General features: G+C 44.4%; 1 protein-coding gene across 2 annotated transcripts in view; it reads right to left on the reverse strand.

The window, feature by feature from the left end:
• FLAD1 (flavin adenine dinucleotide synthetase 1) overlaps positions 1–19,285 on the reverse strand; it is a 114,016-nt gene that overhangs the window by 21,626 nt on the left and 73,105 nt on the right. For both annotated transcript variants that reach the window (XM_078671066.1, XM_078671065.1), the window contains exon 6: positions 8,928–9,117. In XM_078671066.1, coding sequence (XP_078527192.1) covers positions 8,928–9,117 — 190 coding nt within the window. The remainder of the gene's footprint in view (positions 1–8,927; positions 9,118–19,285) is intronic.

The following is a 19,285-nucleotide window of genomic DNA, read 5'->3' on the forward strand; positions in this document are numbered from 1 at the left end:
TGTTACTATTGCAATTCGGTCTGCTAGTGACAGCGGTAGCTTGTATCCATCGGGCCACCTGTCCCTCCAGTTCTGCAAATACCCTACCATAGTTTGTCCTAATAACCTCCTCTGGGTCTCGACTGTACCAAACCCCTAGATATCGCGTGGGTTCCGTCTGCCAGTCTAGCGGGAAATCTGGGACATACTGTTCTGTCGAGTCAGTAAGTGGGATTATTGACGATTTCTCCCAGTTAATTTGTAACCCGGAGTGACGTCCAAATCGCACATATTCCCGGAGTAATGGACTCAGGTTCTGCTCTGGATCTCGTACATATAGCAGCATGTCATCCGCGTATAGCGAAATATGCAGGGGTCTCCCAGGGAAATGTAGGGCGGAATGGTTGTGGGTCTGTCTGACTATACATGCTAGCGGCTCCAATGCCAGAGCGAAAATCAGAGGCGATAACGGGCATCCTAGCCTCGTCCCCCTCGCTATTTCAAAAGGTCCAGATATGTACCCATTTACTCTTACTCTCGCCACAGGTTTCGTGTAGAGTAGTGCAACCCATGTTATAAATCGTGATGGGAAGCCCATTCTCTGTAAAATCGTGCGGACGTAAGACCATTCAATGGAGTCGAAAGCCTTGGCGGCGTCTAACATGACCGCTACTGCTTTAGTTTGAGGTGTAAGATAGTGGGAAAGTGCAAACAGCGTTCTTGTATTGTGTGATGTGGCTCTTGTGGGGATGAAGCCTGCTTGGTCAGGTAGTATCAGGTTTGTCATCAGGGGTTGTAACCGTTCCGCCAAGAGTTTAGCTAAAATTTTTGAATCTACATTCAGGAGCGACAATGGTCGATAAGAATCACATAGATCTGGATTCTTTCCCGGTTTTAATAGGGTGATAATCACCGCCTCCCTTAGCGACGGTGGCAGTATCATCTGGTCAAATGCGGTGCCATACATCTCAACCAGATGCGGGGCAAGTAGGTCAGCAAATGTTTTATAGAATTCACATGAGAATCCATCGGGCCCCGGTGCCTTTCCTTTGGGGAGTGCGTGTATAATTGCGGTAACCTCCTCTACTGTTATTGGTTGTACTAGATACTCACGCTGATTATCAGACAACCACGCTATAGCTATGTCCTGTAAATATTTAAGCGTTTCTTGGGGTGGTGCTGGCTCTTGAGAGGTATATAGATCTGCATAGTTACCAACAAAACTGTTAAGTATCTCTTCGTAGTGTGAGTGTAGTGCCCCATCCTTGTCCCTAATTTGAGTTATCACCTGTGGGTCTCTCCCTTTGCATATTTTCCTCGCCAACACCCTACCAGGCCGACCTCCTTCGCCAAATTGCCTGGCCAATGGTCGCTTGGTGACCTATTTCAGTTCGTCCTCTGCGAATTTTTGATGGTCGGTGACTTTGAGCTTGAGTTCCCCCAGTAGCTCCACATTCCCAGTGTGGGCATATTCCTGCTCTAGGGACGACATATCTCGTTCCAGCCTGGTAATCTGCGCCCTAATGTCTTTAAGTATCCCTGCAGTCGTGCTGATACACACACCCCTGAGTGTTGCTTTGAATGCCTCCCATACAATACAGGGATCGTCTACCGAATCCGTGTTTAATTGGAAGTAATCTTGAATGGCTTTGGTGATGGTTGTGAGATATAGTGGGTCCAGCAGCGCTTGTGCGTTGAAACGCCAACTAAATGGTGGTGGTGTGTAATGAGGTACTTGCAGCGTTAGCGCCACGGGATTGTGGTCAGACAGGGTGCATGGAAGTGGAACAATTTTTGAAGTCCATAGTACCGTGTTGTCAGTCCCCAACCAATAGTCTATTCTCGACCAACTCCCATGTGCCAAATTTACGTGGGTCGCGCCCGGCGCTGTCGGGTATTGGACCCTCCAAATGTCTTTCAGCGCTATTTCCTCCATTATGTCCCTTAGCTTCTCCCTGGCCTTCTTGTGGGGTTCTATCGATAAAGTGGATCAATCTAATTCGTTACATAACCCTATATTAAAATCACACCCCCCCCCCCATATCAGAGTAGTGTCAATGAATTCCAACAAATGATCCCACAATTCCTGAAAAAATTCCGGCGCATCCACATTTGGACCATAGATATTTACTATTGTTACATTTTGTCCTCGCAGAATCCCCGACACAATTACATATCTGCCATTGGTATCAGTAATTGTACGTGTGATCTTGTAGTTGGTCCCCTTCTTTACCAGCGTCATGACCTCCCTAGAGTAGGAAGAGTAGTTCGCTGCATACGTGGATTCCGCCCAGCGTGCGCCAATAGATCTGCGTGTCTTAGGGTCTATATGAGTTTCTTGGATCAGTGCAATATCTATGTGTTGCCTGTCAAGAGTGGCGAAAATTTGTCTAATTTTCTTAGGATTGGTGAATCCTCTCACATTCCACGTTATCAGATTCAGGTCATGTGTATTCACCATTGTTCCACATCCCTCTCAGTGTGTGTTGTGATTTCTACCTCTACCCGCCGCCCCTGTGTTCTACTTCCGGACAGCCCACCCCCAGTTCTTGATCTGACAGCATATCTGACTTTAAGGCCATTACCAGTGCATCTTACAGTAGCTTGTAATCCCCTTGAACACAGCACATTATCGTAAATTCTCACCATGTGAAATTCTTTCAGTTTACTGTACATTACAATATGGTATTCAGCAGTGTATCTTAATTGCTCCTTTGGCTCGAAAAACAACAAACCCCAACTTCCCCATTTCCCACCCACTCCAGCATCCCAATTCTGCCGAAGCCATTCTACCCGCATAACTTCTCTGAGTAACAGAACTGTTTGGGGTCCACCCTAGTAGAGGTCCGCCGAGGGTGCATCCTACCATCCCGATTAGAGGATGGGGGCGGATCTATAGGCTGTAAACAAACATCATTGTCAAAACACAAAAGCGTCATTTTGAAATCAAGAGCCAGCCCCGACCAGTGTTCAGTAAGTGATTGGTGAGCCCTGCGGGGGGGGGCTCGTACTGCGCTGTAGGTGCATATTCAGTGTCTACCTTAGGTTAATGGCAGTGTTCATCATAGTGATCATACTATCGCCACCTGCCTATGTGGTTATCGTATCCGCACCTATAGTGCCCATCAATGTTTTACGACAAGGAGTCCCAGAGTTCGGTTATGGTCTGAAGTCCCATATCAGAGCACCGCCAGCTGGCTGTAAGAACGCCCACACAGAGACTGGAGTACCTTACATTCTAGGTTATGTACTCTTGTGTCTAGGACATCCGGCATAGTCGCTTGCTCATTAATAATAACGTTCGGCATTCAATAGTCTTACCTTCAGTCTGAGTCCAGATGTCTATCTTTGCGGTTGCCTTTTTTACCTCTCGTGATTGTTGTTTTTATGAACTCCATTGCAGCCTTGGGCGTCGCCAAGAAAACAGGTTTGTCGTCCCAGGTAATCCTTAAGCGCGCTGGATACAACATGGCATATGGTATTTGCAGATCCCGTAGCTTGGTTTTGACCTCGTTGAATTCCTTTCGCGCTTGTTGCACACCAACCGTGAAATCCGGGTAGAATTCCAGTTTGTTGCCTTGATGTTGGATCTCACCTTTCTCTCGCGCCAGTCGCAGGACAGTGTCTCTGTCGCGGTAGTTGAGGACTCTGGCTATTATTGGTCTCTGTGGAGCGCCAGGCTTTGGTTTCGGGGCCAGGGAGCGGTGAGCTCGTTCCACTATAAATATTGGCGAGAGGTTTTCGGCGCCAAAAAGTTCCTTACACAATTGTTCAACATATGGCTCCATTCGACCTGTGTTGGTGGATTCCGGTAGGCCCGCTATACGAATGTTGTTCCTCCTTGATCTCGCTTCCAACTCCTCCGACTTGGCCTTGATCACTTCCAGGACCTTCTCCATGCCCGTGCACTTAGCTGTCGTTGCATGCGACTCATCTTCAACCGCGGAAATTCTATTTTCAGCCGTGTCCAATCTCTCGCCCTGCTTGTCTAGCTTCGCTGCCAGGTTGTCCACTCTGCCTGTTAGGAGGTCCAGCTTCCCGTTTATTTCTTGCCTCGACGCCTGTACGGCCTTTAGAATACTCTCCATGACATTTTCCTCCGGGGACTCTGCGTCTTGTTCCCCTTCCACTTGTTTAGTTTGGTTCTTTGTCGTCTTTCTCGTCTCAAAAGAGAGGGTGGGTTATTGTTTATCTGGTTTCCCCATCGTGCAATTCCCAGTAGCGATATAGCGATATCAGTGGGCTGTGTGGTCGGAGCAGCTGTCACGTTGTAGGGCTATTATGCTTGCAGGTGGATGTCTGGATCGGGAGATGTGTTATGCCGCAGTAACCCTCGTTAGCTTTCCCACTGCTGCGGTTGTGAAGTGCGTGATGCGAAATAGTCCAACTTATCGCCGGTTACATGCCCTCAATTAGCGTCGGTCCCTGAACACCTCGCAGTTAGGTGGCGCGGCGTCACTCCACGTTTGCGGCGGCGAGAATACCTCTATCGCTCCGCGTTGTAGTAATTGCGAATAGTGGTTGTGGGTATCACTGACTGTATGTCGGTGCGGGGGTGTATGTAGTATTTTTTATCCCCCCCCCCTTTCTAGGTATTCTGTTGTTCCCACCTCCGGATCTCACCACCAACTGCACCTGCAGCTTTCCTTGCGCGTCAGCATGATGTGATGTTTCTGGTGGTCTGAGGGGTGTTACACCTTGTTTCAGCCCTGCTCCCGGTCTGCTGGTCTGACCTTTCCCATAGTATGATTTTTAGAAGTCGATGCCCACTGTTCGATCACATGCCCTGGTCTCCGCGCGTGGAATCCTTATTTCTATAAAGCCTCGGTTTCAGCGCCATCGGTTAGTCTCGTCCCTCAGTAGTGTTACCTTGCGCGCCGTTTAGTTCATTCTCCTTCTTTGGTCTATGGGCACCGCCATCTTGCCTACAGTGCACGTTGTGTAGAATTGTTGCTTTAAGATGTCAAGGTCCGCTTTGCAGTAGCCACCCTCAATTACTCCAGTGATGTTGGAGAGTGCGTGCTATTCCCGGCGAGGCTGTCTGTTTATGAATGCCCAGTTAGTCTCAGTGTTGTGTGGGCTCGTTATGCTCTGGGTCACAGTGCCGCCATTTTTCCTGCAATCTTTCCCTATGTTTTATTATTAGCGTCTATGCACAGTGATCGAGTATGCACCCTGGGTCCATTGTGTGAAGCCGTGTTTCTGGCACGCCCCGTTTTCAACGCCAGCAGTCAACCTCTGCACTCCCCAATACCGCAGTGCGCGCCGTGTATTTTATTCACCTTCATCGGTCTATGGGCGCCGCCATCTTGCCTGCAGTATCCGATAATTAAAGTTTTTGGCCCCAGAGGTTCAGAGTCCTCTTTATGATTGCCTCCCTCAGTTATTTCAGCGATCTAGCAGAATGTTCGTTATTTCTGGCGAGGTTGCGTCTATTAATGCCCCACTGAGGCTCAGCGTAGTGTGTGCTCGCTATTAACCGGACCTCGGCGCCGCCATAATGCCTGCTATCGCCCGCCTTTCTCTACAGTCCTGGCGCTCGCGGCGATGGCTTACTTTTTTATTTTGTGGCCGGTCGCTGATCTGTGCCCTCTCATTCCTGTCCGTACGCTCCGTCCTCGCACCTCGCAGCTGGTCGCGCTGTCAGTTCACTCTTCCTCCGACTCTGTCCGGGCTCCGGCCGCCATTTTCCGCCCGCCTGTGTTCTGGCGAATTCTTATCTTCATCAATGTTTTGGCACAGCTGGGCTCCTCTCGATCACATTTTCTGGGGGACTGTACTACCCCATTCAAGCAGTTATGCTTATTTTTCCAATTCTGCCCGTTTAGTTGTAGTTTTTCGGCGTGAATGTGATCCGCCCGGCGGAGCTGCACGGTTAGGCAGCCATTCCGCTGTGCGCCCCCTAGCGCCTCCAAGAGTCTTGCCCAATGGTTGGTTTGGAGAAGTAGTTCTCTCCTCAATAATATTACACAGATCTTTATTCTTCTTACTCAGTCTTTTGCACAATCTTTGACCTGCGAAGAGCTTGGATTCAAATATCACTCGGCAATGTTAACTTTCTGAGAGAACAGAAACTACGAGTGGCTTGGGGCAAATTAAATAGCATGACAATCCTTGGGAGTCTCTGACCACAGAACTCTCCTATTTAGAAACATTCAGGTAGGTGTAGTTGTCCTTCATCCAAAGAACAATGTGCTTCTCTTAGTGATGTTCCAATATTTTGCTTGAGATTTCACCGCTTAAAATTTGATCTAGATGCATCACCTCAGCCAAGGGGCACATAAGCAATGAACAAAGTTAGTGCCAACTCATAGCCTTGTGGGAAGTTCTATATCATATTTTTAAGGTACGTACTTCTTTTCATGTAAAAAGGTCCACTAGAGTGCTGGTACCTCTAGGTGCTATGAAGCCTGGCTGTCTACCATGCACACATTTGCTGAGCTTTAACAAACGTGTTTTAGTTTGTGGTCTACCAAATTATGCTCTATTTCGGAAGGGGGCTTATTTTTGGGAGTGTAACTGGAGAAGTCCTTTTTGGTTGCTTTTTGCTTCTTCAGGAGTGGAGTTCCGGGTGATATTCAACTCCCCTCTGTCAGAGGAGCACATCCTTTATCTCTGTGAAAGTAATATTGCTCTCTAGTCCTGCAGCACCATAGCCCTTAAAGCACTGGGAGGATGGAGAATTGTATTTTGCATTCAATTCGGACACAGGCTATTAGCTCAGGAGTTCAAAGGTGGTTTAAAAAGTGGGGACCAGTGGCTCAGGATGGTTAGTTGATTAGACCCGAAGTTGACCAGAATCGATTCCATAATCACTGTGACACTGTTGCCCAAGAATGATGAGGGAATGCTCACAGTGTCGGGGTGGGTGGAGATTAGCGAACAGGGTACCGTCTTAGAAGCTACTGTTACAGTGATCTGTCTGTAAATGTAACAACTCTGCATTTTCAGTTCTTGATTCTCCAAGGTTCATCACTTAGGGCCAGATTTACAAGGGTTTTAGTGTTTCAACCCCTATGATTCAGAAAAATCAGAGGCTTTGAGAATGCTAAACCCCTTTTACTTATGTACTATACATATTTAGCAATTCAGAAACATTTTTCCGAATCACTAAATGTGTTTAGAAATGGATACTGATTAAGTATCTGGAAGGAGCGTGTTGTAAGCATCCCTTCCAAATTGTGAACTGGTATCATATGTATCAATGTTTTGCAACTAAACACTGGTTGCAAAACATGGATAGTTTACCAACCCCCAAGTGTGGGTGGTAACCTGTTAACAAAATGGAAGAGGTTACTTTGGGATCCCTTCTCCTTTGTGAATGAACAAAGAAAAAGTTTCTTCAAAAACGCAGTCTTGTTTACTTTAAGGAAAACAGGCTGCGTTAAAAAAATATATTTAAAAAATAAGTTTGCTTTATTAAAAATCAAAAAGTCCATTAAGGGTGCTGCATGTTATTTAGCACCTGGGACGGCGACCTTAAAGAGGTTGGGCTAGTTGTCAAGAAGAGGATAGCTCCTGTGTTTCCTGATAATTGAGTACATCCGGAAGGAGAAACAACAGCAGGGCACCATCCATGTGATGGCTGTGAAACGTAGAGGCTCTCCAACAAAGTGATAGAACGCACTCCATTTTTTTCAGTTTTTGACACGGTCTTGCTCAAAGTCACATTTGTGGGCATGCAAAACTTGACTTGTGCTCTACCCCAAAGAATAAAAACGAAATTCCAAAACTATGTGGTGCACCTTCACACATCCCTCGAGTTGCACTGCCATGAAAGCGAAAGTCACAACTGTTTCTGACAAGTATCCAAGTTTATTCAAAATGAATCCATGCTCAACCCGTTTATTCCAATATACTTAATTTCAAGAATCCCGGTACAAGCAACATGATTCAACACTTATAATGCCAGAGATATGCCCATCCAAGCCTTTATCTGCAGGACGTTAGAAGTCACATTGCACTTTAAACGGCCATACATATATTCATTCACCCAATGCATTTCAAGCAATCAGCTCTTCGTCAGGGGTACTGCAATATGAAAAAAAATCATCACAAAACCTTTCAATAATTTTGTTACATAAAACCTAAACTTTAATAAATCACGTCCTCAACTCATTCCCACCATAACGTGGTGTGACCAAATATCCCATATGCGATTTAAACCAGACCTTACTAAAATCACATATGGGATTCAAGGGATAATTGGTCACAGCATGTTATTGTAGGATTGAGACGGTTTAACTTTGTGAAACGTAGTGGGTCACAATATGTGAGCTACCTCAATAATATTTATGAGACAGGTCAAATTGCGAGCCACTACATTTCAGTATTTTGTGAATCAACCTGTTAATGCATAGGTCAGGTCAAAAAATACTGCACAGTTGCAAAAATACTGCTTGTAAATTGCATCTAGTGTTTTACAATCAGTGCTTTTTACATCTGGCCCAATGTGCTTTGTCTTTACTCCACAAGGCTTTCTCGAATTGTAGGCTTTGGTCACTGGACTTATGTGCCACGGACTGCCATATTCGTTTCAGTTTTCCTTTTCCCAACACAAACTACTTGCTACCCTGTTTGTGAGTCTGGCTTTGCTTTCTATAATTTGAAAGATGCGATTATATGTTGTGTACTGGTAATTTTTTTGCCTGGGTACTTTACGGTCTGTTTTGAGTTGGTTACTGCTGTTTGAGTGTTCAAGTTGTTCAAAAATTGGCATTGGAACATAGTGTCAATGGTTATTGCTATACTCAGTCAGGTAAGACTGTTAAAGAAATGAGGGGCTAATTAAATGCAGCAGTGTGATAGAGGTGAGAAGGTGAGCATGGAATTGCCAATGACTGACTGCACTTCTAGGTTGGCCATGTCTCTATTACAGCAGAGTTTTCAACTCAGGGATTTGATAAGGCGCAAACAAAATCTGGCCTTAAACTCGGAGGGTGACGTACCAGTAGGGGATTGACTCTCATGTACTGAGGCCAGCCAGGGTCTGTCATGTGCATGGGAGTCAGTGAACATGAGTAGGGGTCTGTCCGTCGGGTGCCCATCAGCACGGCTTCCAGCTGCGGCCGCTGGGCCTTCAACTCAGACAGGGATTGCTTGATGCTCCCCTGGAGGGTGATGACTTCCAAGTTGTACCTGCAGAGTAAGAAATACAGCGTTACAAGATTTATAACCAAGAGACCTGTGAAGAGTCCGATCAATAGCATATTGTTGGCTCCCTTCGATTACCATTCTACTTTATATATCAGTATAGTAGAGAGACATTTTAAGGCATGGGCAAAGTGGGCCCTGGCCCAGAGCCCCAGCCTTACAGGACTCCCCGATAGAGCCAACTCTGTTTTACTGAATCTTGCCCCAATAACCTTGAATAATTCTTAAACATATTGCTTCAAATACAGTTTCCCTTTAATTTATTTTTAATGTGAGTGACGTGCGTGAGCCTATAGCAGACATTTTCGGAGAAAGGCTGTGTTTATTATTCCTGAAACATCCATAAAAAAGTTTCCTTAAGTTGAAAATAATACTCACATATGAGAAATAGGAGGGTATCACAGATTATACAGATCTGCAGTAGTATTATTGAGGTGCTGCTCTGTTACAATTTTGAAAAGATAGGTCACTGTCCCTAAATATTAGATGTAACTACTTTAGTATTTGGACGAGTGTGCCTGTGCATCGTCAGTGACCTGTCGAACTAGGGCATGAAAGAGCTGAAACCGTATTATAAATTCAAAGCTGTTCCAAACAGGAGCCCAAAATACGTTCGCCCCTGGGCCAACAAAATCCTTAAGATGTCCCTGGTATACTACACTGCTTTCCGGATTGATCGTTCTGCGGTCAACACAGTTCTACAGTATCACTGAGACGAGTCAAAAATAACACTTATTACATAGCACAGAAGATGCAAATTAAATGTAGTAAGCAGAATATAAATACTTCGTTAGAGTGCTGCAACAATGATCGTGCTCAACTCACACGCTCATCGCCTTTAGCTGCACCTCCACTCTATAGCAGTGCCCATTGTTACAGCTACAACCCATGACTGTCAGCACCTGATACAGCACTCCCACAAACACGCATTTGAGTTATCACAATCACCAGCAGCAACATGCAGTCAATCACACATACCTTTTACTCACTACCTCCTCACCCAGGCTCACCACTGGGACACTTTTCCTGCTTCCCAACCACTTTCGTCTATCACATTCCACCCACTAGAAGTCCTCATGCCACTCACCATTGGGTACTCAATAGCAACCCAAATAAGGCCAAATAACATAAAAGGCACCTAAATCCATTAAGCACTAAAAATCCTGGAAAACATAAAAATCCTGAGCCTAACATCCTCCTTCACACAGGCACAAACCCATGCATGCTCCCTGCTCAACAGCACTCCGACACAAAACATGAGATCAATAACAATCTCCCACTGTTACCTGGATTATCCCTTCACCCTCAATACATAGCTCATACCAGACAGCAACAACCTCTTAACTGATCTAGTGCCAGAGAACAACTTTAAGCGGAGAGAGGGCGGATTTGATCAGAGAGGTGGTAGTCTAGAATTTGTCATCACATCACACTTCAAACTCACTGAAGTCTCACAGCCAATTAAACTAACAAAATCTTTGAATTATATCAACCAGCCAATGAGCCCATTCGTACGCTCAGGCACACCATCTAGTGTTTCTCCTTCTGGATGTACTTAATTATCAGGAAACACAGGAGCGCTCCTCTTTGTGACAACTAGCCAAACCTCTTTATGGTCGCCGTCACAGGTGCTAAACAACAAGCGGCACCCGTAATGGCCACAAAATGGACCGAAAAAAGAACCAAACTCACCACCTTTGTAAAGTCGCCAACAACAAAAAAATCTCAGCATTTCAACCTACTTCTTCAAAAATGCAGTCTTCAAACTGCAGACTCACTAACTCTACCCCTTTACAAAGAAACCAGCAAACCAAAGATTTACCAAACAGAAACACTGATCGGCTGATTCAGCCAAGAGAGGGTTACAAAAATATTGAACCTCTAGTACAATATAACACAACCCAGCAAAAATCCTTATCAACAGAGCTGAATTTTTGGTTTGGACTATAAGCCAACACATAAACCATTTCCTTAAACAAGCATTTGCAATGCAATAGGTCTCGCATTTACGCAAGTTTGAGCTATTGACATTGCAAATGACAATGCCTTTTATTTTTGGTTTCGTTTTTAAAACATAAATAAAAGGTTTTGCCATTTACAATGCCAATAACTTAACCTTTGGTAAATGCGAGACCTATTGCATTGCAAATGTTCACATCCTCATTGCTGCCACCCTCCCCAGAAGCGCAGCTGCATATGTTATGTATTAGACTTGGAGGGAAGTGTGCGCTGTTTTGGAGGACTGTACCGAACACTGCTATCAATCCGCTAACTTTAACCAGCACCAAGGTCACCCGCTAGAATTTAATACGCTCCTAGAAATGATCACATTGTGGGCTTTATAGCAATGCACACTTTCGGGTGTGGGTATTCAAAATGTGGAACCGTGGATAAAGTAGTGAGGCAGCATTGGACTGATCTCTATGGAAATTTGTTGTAGGAAATGCCCATTCGTCAGTACATTGGAAATGCTCATGGGGCTGGTGTACAGTCAGTCACATGCCAGGGAAATCTGACACCGACTGACTATGCCCTTTGCCTACTTCCGCCGCTCAGAAACACTGGCCTGTCTGATTAACAGCGATTAATAAGACTTGCAATAATTAAAAGTAAGGTTTGTTTATGTCTTTAGTGCATTCATTTCCAATTTCAGCGAGATATTGTTTCAGAAATTAATGAAGACAAAATATTTCGTCTTTATTAATTTCTGAAACAATATTTCACCTACATGGAAAATAAATGCACTAAAGGCAAAATGTCGCCCGTTTTGTCCCTTAGCTGCCCACTGTGCCAAGAGCTCAGCTACTGAGGTTAATGACCGGACTTGTAATTTGGTGGCTAGTTTCTCAAGCAATATATGGCTGCTAGTCCTTTGAGGAGAATGCATTTTAAGGGGAATAAAGAGGAAACGTGCAGCTGTTGCAAGTAACTCAAAAGTGAACTGTTTCGCCTAAACAGTGGAAACAGGAGTGAACAGTCACTGTTTAGGAGAAATTAATTTCTAAAACAATATCTCTCTAAAATTGAAAATGAGAGCAGTAGTCCGGTGGGGAGGGGCGGGGCAGGGGTTGAAGTCGAGAGACGACGACGATGGAAAATACATTAAAACCAGGCAAAACCTAAAAACGGAAGTCAGGCACTTTTGCCTGAGACGGGGGCGGGGCCTGCAATCCAGCAGGAAGTCCCGCCCGCCGCCACAGCCGCCGCCGCCGAGGAAGAAGTGGAGCGATGAGACACTGAACACGCCGAAAGAGCCCGGTAAGTGTTGGGGATGGGGGTCACGCGCGTGTGTATGTGTCTGGAGTGCGTGTGTGTGACTGTGGGGGAGGGGGGTGTGTGTGAGCGAGTGTCTGCCGTGTGCCTGCGTGTGCATGCGCTCGCCTGTGTGTGCGCATGCAGAGGGGTGGGGGCTGCCTATATGTGAAGCGCTCTGATACCTGATTCGGTTCGGGGCTGGGAAATAAAAAAAAATAAATAAATAAATAAAAAAAAAAAAAATGTTGAGTTACTCTGCGCATGCGCGGGTGAGACGCGCGCTCCCGCGGTGAAATCCGCGAAGGAAACGCTCGTGTCAGATTGGTGTCCACTCTCCCAATAACGGGCAACATTAGGTCTGAAGCAGACTCTCTCAATGCTCACGCATTGAGAGTACGTCTGCTCGACCTAAAAAGGAGTAGTTCCTGAAGCCATCAAACATGTAGTAGTTTCATGCATGCTCCTGACAGCCACTCTGGGTCTGACCATCTGCAACAACAGACCCACTGTCCTTGCATCCAGACTACTGGGGAAAACTGTGATTACCAAACTGCTTGTTGGTGTGGCAAACACAGCTTTCTTGACCCAAAACAGGCCTTCTCCCATCCAGAGAATGTCACTGAAACCGCCCTCATATTCTGGACCGTCACCGTTGGAGCTGCCGAATCATGCCTGCTAATAAGTCTCATGTCAGAATGGCCTTCTAAACTATATACCGCAATATTTTGCTTTATTGAACCTTGGCGGTAGCTTAAGTTCCCGACACTTCCCGTTCCCCTGCGATACACGTGTATTCTTGTCTGATCAAGTAACTCAACCTGACCTTTCACATCACTTCTCAGGTGGAAGTATGTTATCCTTTCCTGAATTTTACGCAAAAGTAACACCACTTGCAGCCTAACAAGATTCAAATCCACATTTTCTTTATCAACAAATAAAATCAATACGAGGCACTAGAAACTGGTCTATCTGCCACAGAATTTCAAACTCAACAACGTTCTGAAACCTGTCGTATCAAAAACCAAAGTACTGTTCCTCGGCGTCAAGTGTACCACCACCCTCAATCCAAACTCTCCCACTTATCCAGTATTATTTCATCCACATTTGAAATTCAACATACATACCATCAGCACCTCTCACTATTACCATATTGTGGTAATGTGATGAGAAGAAACACCTAATACCACAACCACAGACACGCAATAAAGAACTCTTTGTAAAAGCCATACTAATACGAGACAAAATTCATTGGGGAAATCGGGATATTTATAGGATTTAAGCTGTGTAGAAAGTTTAGAGCATTATTAATGTCGTCATTTTTGTTTTACAATTTGAATGTAGAAGTGACTCGTTTTTCTTCTGCTAACACATGTGTAAAATAATAATTTACAAAAGGCCAGCGGGCCACGGTTGATTGGCCCAGAATACAACAATAATCATAATGTATTATAATGCATTGTATTAAGCATGTATGCAAACTCTCCTTTTGTGGCGTAGGGGGTACAGTTAAGTGGCTTTGGCCACACCTGACAACATACCCCTAGCTACATTGGTCAATAAAAAACAAGTTACTTACCTGTACACTGTGGTTCTCGTGTATTTATATCTTTAACAGATTTAAATGCTTGAATATTTCCTGTCGTCATGGTGGGAGTCCCACTTTAAAGGTGATAAAGCAGTGTTAAAGCATTAGCATTAGACTCCATTGAAAAACACTAGTAGTTAGTAGCCTACTCACATTGAATGAATACACCCACCCTTCAGCCAATGAGAGCAGAGACCCTGAGGTGCTCCTCCCCTGCAGAGTCAGCATACCTCAGATTTCTAGCACGTTTGTAAATATAATAATAGCGATATGCAATTGGTGAGCCTGAACAGGGAGGAGGGACGGTTGCATGTGAAGCTATAAAAGATATCAATACTGGACAACCACACTGTACAGGTAAGCAACTTGTTTTTTCTCCAGTATTGTATCTTTTATAGATTCACATGCTTGAATTAAATAGTACAATTAAGGGTTGGGTGGATGCACAGCTTTTTTTAAATGTGATAAAAGTTCCTTTTGAATTGCACGGTTACTGGTTAGTTTTTGTAGGTGCTCCACAAGGTGGCGCCAGGAGTCCAATGGCGTCGAATGAGTAAACGCTATAATGTGAACCTAGAGGATCTCTAGGGTCATCCCTTTGTTGGGCACACTGTGAGATTATCTTTCTGGAAAGAAAAGATTTCCATTCTGTTGGTTTGTTATTTGTCAACAAAAGCTTTTTTAATTGGTTATTTTCATGTTTAGTTATTTTTTCTTCATCTTTTCACCACTTGACATATTCGAAATACAGGCAATGTCATTCAACAATATGATATCCAATGCATTTCGGGCATTATGAGGTCATGCCCTTCATCAGGGAAATGGACACTGTGAAAACGAAAATGAGATAACATTTACTACATTCAAAAAACATAAGCGAGTTACATCTCCATTATAAAGGTGCAACGCAAAATAGTGCAGACAAGTCAAACATGCAGTGTAATCACGTGAAGTTGGTGTACGGGCAAGGGGTTTTATATGCGTGCAGGGGTAAAAAAACACGGTTACTTACATGCCTTTCTTCATGTAAGTGTCGAATCTAAAAGAATAGGGAGGGTGCTTGTTAGGTTATGGACTGAAAATGAAACAATTGCGGAGCGTGTTCTCGCGAGTCAGAGAGACCGCGTCTTTCTCATCAAAACTAACCTGGTGCGAGGGTACATCCAGTTTACTGTTCGTTGTTCGTCTCGCCGTAGCGGTTCAACATAGCGACGGCTGCCAATGGGTCAGTCCGCGCTTTCCTTATTTTGAAAAACAAGGCGGTCATGTGGGGTATCACGTGTTACTGGCCAGTGAAAAAAAGACTATCGCGTATAGCTCTCAGGTCGGGCACTTGTGTGTCCAATTTTGTGCCAATCGAGTTTGGCATTCACCGGGGAAAAACCGTAGCCGTGATGTTTATAATGCATAGTCAAAAAGAATAATAAAACTGTTGAAAAATATAGAGAATAAAAAACTATCGAATAAACGTTCATAGGAGCCCCGAACTTATGGAGTCCTGGTACCAAGGTCAACATATTAAGTGTTTGTGCTAAAGGGGATGGCTGGGATTGGTGATATCGAAAAGGATATGTGTGTACATGTGTCAGATGTAATGGAACTTACAACAGTATACACAAGCAGCAATCTGCAGAGCAAAAGTTTTAAAGATAACACGCAAATTCGATTCGTTCATTAAGGCCCATTGGTTTCTGGGTAAACAATTTATAAATCCAGTAATTCTCTCTTCTGAGTAGAAATTTTGTATTGTCTCTGCCTTCTATTTTTTGGACAATCTCAAGAATGGTGTATTTGATTTGGGAAGCATTGTGTTGCGCTTCTACAAAATGTGCTGATAGCGCTGATTTGGTGTTCTTCAAACGGATGTTAGATTTGTGCTCAATTAAGCGTGTCTTGATCCGTCGCTCCGTTTTGCCACGTACATGTTTACCCAGAAACCAATGGGCCTTAATGAACGAATCGAATTTGCGTGTTATCTTTAAAACTTTTGCTCTGCAGATTGCTGCTTGTGTATACTGTTGTAAGTTCCATTACATCTGACACATGTACACACATATCCTTTTCGATATCACCAATCCCAGCCATCCCCTTTAGCACAAACACTTAATATGTTGACCTTGGTACCAGGACTCCATAAGTTCGGGGCTCCTATGAACGTTTATTCGATAGTTTTTTATTCTCTATATTTTTCAACAGTTTTATTATTCTTTTTGACTATGCATTATAAACATCACGGCTACGGTTTTTCCCCGGTGAATGCCAAACTCGATTGGCACAAAATTGGACACACAAGTGCCCGACCTGAGAGCTATACGCGATAGTCTTTTTTCACTGGCCAGTAACACGTGATACCCCACATGACCGCCTTGTTTTTCAAAATAAGGAAAGCGCGGACTGACCCATTGGCAGCCGTCGCTATGTTGAACCGCTACGGCGAGACGAACAACGAACAGTAAACTGGATGTACCCTCGCACCAGGTTAGTTTTGATGAGAAAGACGCGGTCTCTCTGACTCGCGAGAACACGCTCCGCAATTGTTTCATTTTCAGTCCATAACCTAACAAGCACCCTCCCTATTCTTTTAGATTCGACACTTACATGAAGAAAGGCATGTAAGTAACCGTGTTTTTTTACCCCTGCACGCATATAAAACCCCTTGCCCGTACACCAACTTCACGTGATTACACTGCATGTTTGACTTGTCTGCACTATTTTGCGTTGCACCTTTATAATGGAGATGTAACTCGCTTATGTTTTTTGAATGTAGTAAATGTTATCTCATTTTCGTTTTCACAGTGTCCATTTCCCTGATGAAGGGCATGACCTCATAATGCCCGAAATGCATTGGATATCATATTGTTGAATGACATTGCCTGTATTTCGAATATGTCAAGTGGTGAAAAGATGAAGAAAAAATAACTAAACATGAAAATAACCAATTAAAAAAGCTTTTGTTGACAAATAACAAACCAACAGAATGGAAATCTTTTCTTTCCAGAAAGATAATCTCACAGTGTGCCCAACAAAGGGATGACCCTAGAGATCCTCTAGGTTCACATTATAGCGTGAATTAAATAGTAAGCAGCATCCAAAAGGCAAAGGCGGCGAGTAAGGAGAACCATCCCACCATGCGAACCAAACTTAAATATGATGGTCGAAAGAAGATACTGGAATTGCAGAAAATCAAAAGGCACATAGCATAGCATCCATTCTTTAAAATGAAAGTACAAAATTGATGAACAACTATCAAATATTAGAACATAGAAAGAAAAGAAATTAGTAGGTGCAAACCTTATGCGAACAGTCTTCGCAGGGCAGCCTGGCCGACTGCTACATCCGCCTTTCTCCAGGCAATAGTGTTTTGTGAAGGTATAGACGTTCGCCCATGTCACAGCCCTGCAAATGTTGGGTAGAGACACTCCGGAAAACAAGGTTGAGGATGCTGCCACCTTTCGTGTTTAGTGAGCCTTCACTTCTTCAGCTATAGGACGTCTAGCCTTCTCATGACAGAATATTACAGTTGAGGAGATCTAGCTAGCAATACTAGCCCGCGTTAAGGCCCACCCTTCTCTGGGAGCAGAGAAGGAGATTAGCAACGGAGTAGATTTACGGAAAGTGTTAGTCCTTTGTAAATTGAATTTCAAACGTTTAATGTCTAATAAGTAGCAAGCTCTCTCTGCAGGCAAAGAAGGACTGGGACAAAAAAGAAGGCAGGATCACTGGTTCACTGAGATGAAATGCTGAAGACCCCTTGGGAACAAAAGAAGGATTGGCGCACAGGACTTCCCTCTCCTCAAGGAACTGTAGGTAAGGTTCTGTTGTGGTAAAAGCTTGAATCTCGCCAATACATCTAGCCGATGTATTGGACAATAGAAATGCTGCCTTCTGTGAAAGGAATTTTAAGTTATATTTGTGGATCGGCTTGAATGGAGACCCCATAAGCTGTGATAAGACAGTCATCAGCTGCCAGACCACTGGAGGTGGTTTAATAGGTGGGTAAGCTCTGAATAGACCTTTCATAAACTCCTTTACGAGTCTGTTAGACCACAGGGATAATTGACCAGAACGTCGTCTGTATCTGGAGATTGAAGGCAGGAGTACCCTAATGGATGAATAGGTAAGGCCTGATTTGGCGAGATGCAGAAGATAGGGTAGAATCTCTTCAGGCGTGGAGGAGACAGGGAGACAAGACTGAGACACACCATGAACAGAATCTCTTCCATTTCAACGAATAGCACTTGAGTGTACAAGGAGCTCGTGCTTTCTGTAGTCCCGACCTACATTCATCAGAATTTGTTAAAGCTCCGAATTCAGCGTGGCGAGGAGCCAGGCCGACAAATGAAAGAAATCCTTAGTCAGCCAGAACTGAATTGGAGAGCACTCCGATAGGCAATGCAGCGTAGTGTACCAGTATCAGAATGAGCCGGCACGGCTCTCATTTCAGCATCTGCAGCACTTTGGGATAAGAGGAAATGGAGGAACACGTAAACAAACATTCTTTCCCATGAGAAGTGGAAGGCATTCCCCAAGAGCCTGGTTGAGGAAATCTGGATGCAAAGAGTTTGCATTTTTTGTTGAGAGATGTAGCGAATAGATCTAGGGTTAGAAAAGGCCAAGAGTGAAAAACCTTTCGTAACTGTGTCTGGTAGAGCTCCGACTCTTGCATTGCTTGGTGTCCCTGCTGAGGGAGTTTGCCCACTCGTTTTGAACTCCTGGTAGATGCTACACTTTTAATGAGATTCTGTGGTCAATCAGCCACTCCAATATTTGTTGTGCTTGGGCTGAGAGGGTTGCCCCCCGTTTCTGTAGATAAAACATGGTGGTGGTGTTGTCTGTTCTGACGAGAATTGACGATCCTTAGATCCTTCGGAGAAAAGATTGGAGATTGTGGAAAAACTGCCCTTAATTACAGTAGATTTATGTGACACATTCTAGTGTGGACCACTTTCCGTGAATTTGTAAATCTTGAAGGTGGACACCCCATCCCTCCATGGAAGTGTCCAATGTCATCACCAGCTTTTGTTTTGTCGTGAGGAAGGACAGACCCTGACAGATGTTGTCTTTGACCATCCACCAGGACATCGCCGAGGTCATTTCTGAGGTTATTGAGAGGTCGTTGAAAGAGCCCAGACACTGAGCCCATTGCACATCGAGCTGCTCTTGGAGAGGCCTCATTTGTAAGCAGAAGTTTGGGACTTACAGGAGGACATCCTCCCTAGCATGGATTTGTATGTCCTTACCAAAACTCACCTTTTTGAAGACCGCGATTGTGCTATCTTTTGTAGGTGTTAAATCTTTTCTTCTGTGGGAAAG

This window comes from Lissotriton helveticus, chromosome 12 (assembly GCF_964261635.1).
Source record: "Lissotriton helveticus chromosome 12, aLisHel1.1, whole genome shotgun sequence".
Taxonomy (NCBI): Eukaryota; Metazoa; Chordata; class Amphibia; order Caudata; family Salamandridae; genus Lissotriton; species Lissotriton helveticus.